This window comes from Apis dorsata, unplaced genomic scaffold (genome assembly GCF_000469605.1).
Source record: "Apis dorsata unplaced genomic scaffold, Apis dorsata 1.3 scaffold_1104, whole genome shotgun sequence".
Lineage (NCBI taxonomy): Eukaryota > Metazoa > Arthropoda > Insecta > Hymenoptera > Apidae > Apis > Apis dorsata.
The window spans coordinates 22674-25125 of NW_006264202.1; the positions used below are offsets into that span (position 1 = coordinate 22674).

Sequence of the window (2452 nt, forward strand, 5' to 3'; positions counted from 1 at the left end):
CGCGGCCCCGCGACTATCTCCACGGAATTCGAGACGAGATTCGTGAGAAATAACGGGCCAATTCGAACGCTATTACGACGCATTCGTATTCGACGACGCTTAATGGAATTTGCATTCGAAATGTTAGCCGGCTTCTCCGGTATACGAAATGGTATTTACGTCCACACGCCGCCTCGTGACTGGATTCGACGAATCGAGGCCATATGATCGAACGATTCATATTTGTCTCCTCGCTAATCATTGCATCTATGCATCCTCTAATTATTCCGCCAAGCTAAATTTCAAGCGTATTCGATACGATAATGAGATTACCGGGATCCAGTAGGTATATATTAGTAGGATTAATTATAGAGGTTTGAATGTTTTGCAGGTGGGATTGGTATCGCGTAAATTTGAAGATCTTTTACCAATCGTTAAGATTTTATTTAACGTTTATCTTATTTTATTACAGTAATCTATAATGATTATTTTTAATCTTCATAATATTGGAATAGAAGACTGATATTAAATAATGAAATGAGGCTTCATCGCTTCGTGCTTATAGATTAAAATAATTTAATAATAGATAACGAAACGAAATAAAGAAATTTATTTTTGAAATTGAGAACGATATCCCCTCCGTTCATAAAAATTAACGTAAACGTTAAAATAATCTGTTGGTGAGAAAGAGGGAAAAAATTGCTAATAACTTGTGAATCAGCTGTGCCATTATCGATATAAATAATCGAAAGAAAGAACTTACCTTTTCCGAATTCTCAAAGTCCAGTTTAAACGCCCAAAGTTTCAGCCTGGCAGGCAACTCCGAGATGGAGGCCAAAGTTAGAAGGAACTGCTCGGCCGATCCTAAAGGTAGGTCAGGATTGGCGGCCTGCGCCTCTTGTATCCTAGACCTCTCCTCCTCGGTTGGCAGCATCGTCAATAGTTTCTGTTTCGAATCAAGGGAAGATCCGGGGGAGAAAAGGACAGGAAACGAACGAAGAAGAGAAATGAAGAAGAAATTAGAGAAATTAGAAAAATTCTCGAAAACAGAGCGTACGTGTGTGTTTGAACTGAATCATGGGGTCTACCGTAAACCAAGGATATTTTGATATTTTGCAATAAGTATAATATTGACACTGAACGAAATCGGGACAAATATCTTATTTTGGGGAAGAAATGAAGAAATAAACGGGAAAATGTCAGAATATTTTTAGCTTGGAAAATATAATAATTAGTAATTGCGATTAAAATATTTGGAAGATAAACTGATCGATTAATTAATATCGATAGTTTGAAGTTCTAGATTATTTAATTTGTATAATATTTTGATACTGTATATATACAGAAATATGTTGATCAGTTTAACTTCTGTGGAATATTTCATTATCAATTGTAATTAACGATTAAAGTTTTATTTAATTATCGTATAATAATGATTAATTATCAAAGTTGGCATTTAATCATTGGAATTCGTCATTAAATTCATTTATCATTCATTTAATCGTGAATTGGATTAGTAAAATCTAATTAAAATTTCGTCTATCGTGAAATTAATATTTGATTTGTCTTCAGCTTAATCGCTAATATTTGATTTCATAATGCATTATTATTTATATATATATCGAATTCTATTAAAAATTAAAGAACATCATCTTTTTCTCGTAATCTCACCTCGATACCCTCCCTGTTCATAATCGTAGCGTCCATTTTCAAAATAGCTGTCTTAATCGACCTCGGTGGAGGTAACTTAGTCATCCCGATGTTGATAGCATTCGATCGTTTATGGTCCAGCACGATGATCTCCTTGTTCTTGTTCATCTCTTGTTGTTTCTATTCGACGACAAAAAATAATCAATTAGTTGAATAAATAGATAATGATTTTTATTTGGAACAATTTAAATAATGATTTCATGATACTTGAACACTCAAAATCGTGGAATTGAACACCGTGCACGAAGTATTCGAAAAGGAACAAGGAAGAGGAATGTAGTAAGTACATAAGGATGTCTTAGAAAGAATAGTATAAGCGAATAAAAAATGATTCTATATGTAAAAAATAAGAATAAAATTTTGTTTTAAGGCTTCGTTTTCGAATTCAATCAAATTCGAAGAATTAATTTACAAATGAATACAATTCTCTATTAAATATAAATTAATTATTATTCTACGTGAAAATAAGGATAAATATTTTTATCAATTTTCGTTTTTTTTCACACGTAAAATAACTTTCTATCAATAATTTACTGGTTAATCTACGAGAAACAATATTTTTAACTCGAAAACGAAGCTTCAGGCAAAAAAATATTATTCTTCTCTTTCGCATGGAATCATCCTCTAATTGTGACTCTACTTGTACTATTTTACATATTAACAATCGAGCAAATATTTGTTTGCCAAGAAAAGGTGAAATGGAAGCAAGATGGAGATTGCGTATCGATAAGTAAGATCTAAAAAAAAAAAAAAAAAAAAAAAA

At 32.1% G+C, this 2452-nt stretch overlaps 1 protein-coding gene across 1 annotated transcript in view; it reads right to left on the reverse strand.

Moving 5' to 3' along the window:
* LOC102676207 (FH1/FH2 domain-containing protein 3) overlaps window positions 1–2452 on the reverse strand; it is a 209166-nt gene that overhangs the window by 19017 nt on the left and 187697 nt on the right. The window contains exons 13-14 of the mRNA XM_031514681.1: window positions 1651–1809; window positions 743–925 (exon numbers count right to left, since the gene is read on the reverse strand). Coding sequence (XP_031370541.1) covers window positions 743–925; window positions 1651–1809 — 342 coding nt within the window. The remainder of the gene's footprint in view (window positions 1–742; window positions 926–1650; window positions 1810–2452) is intronic.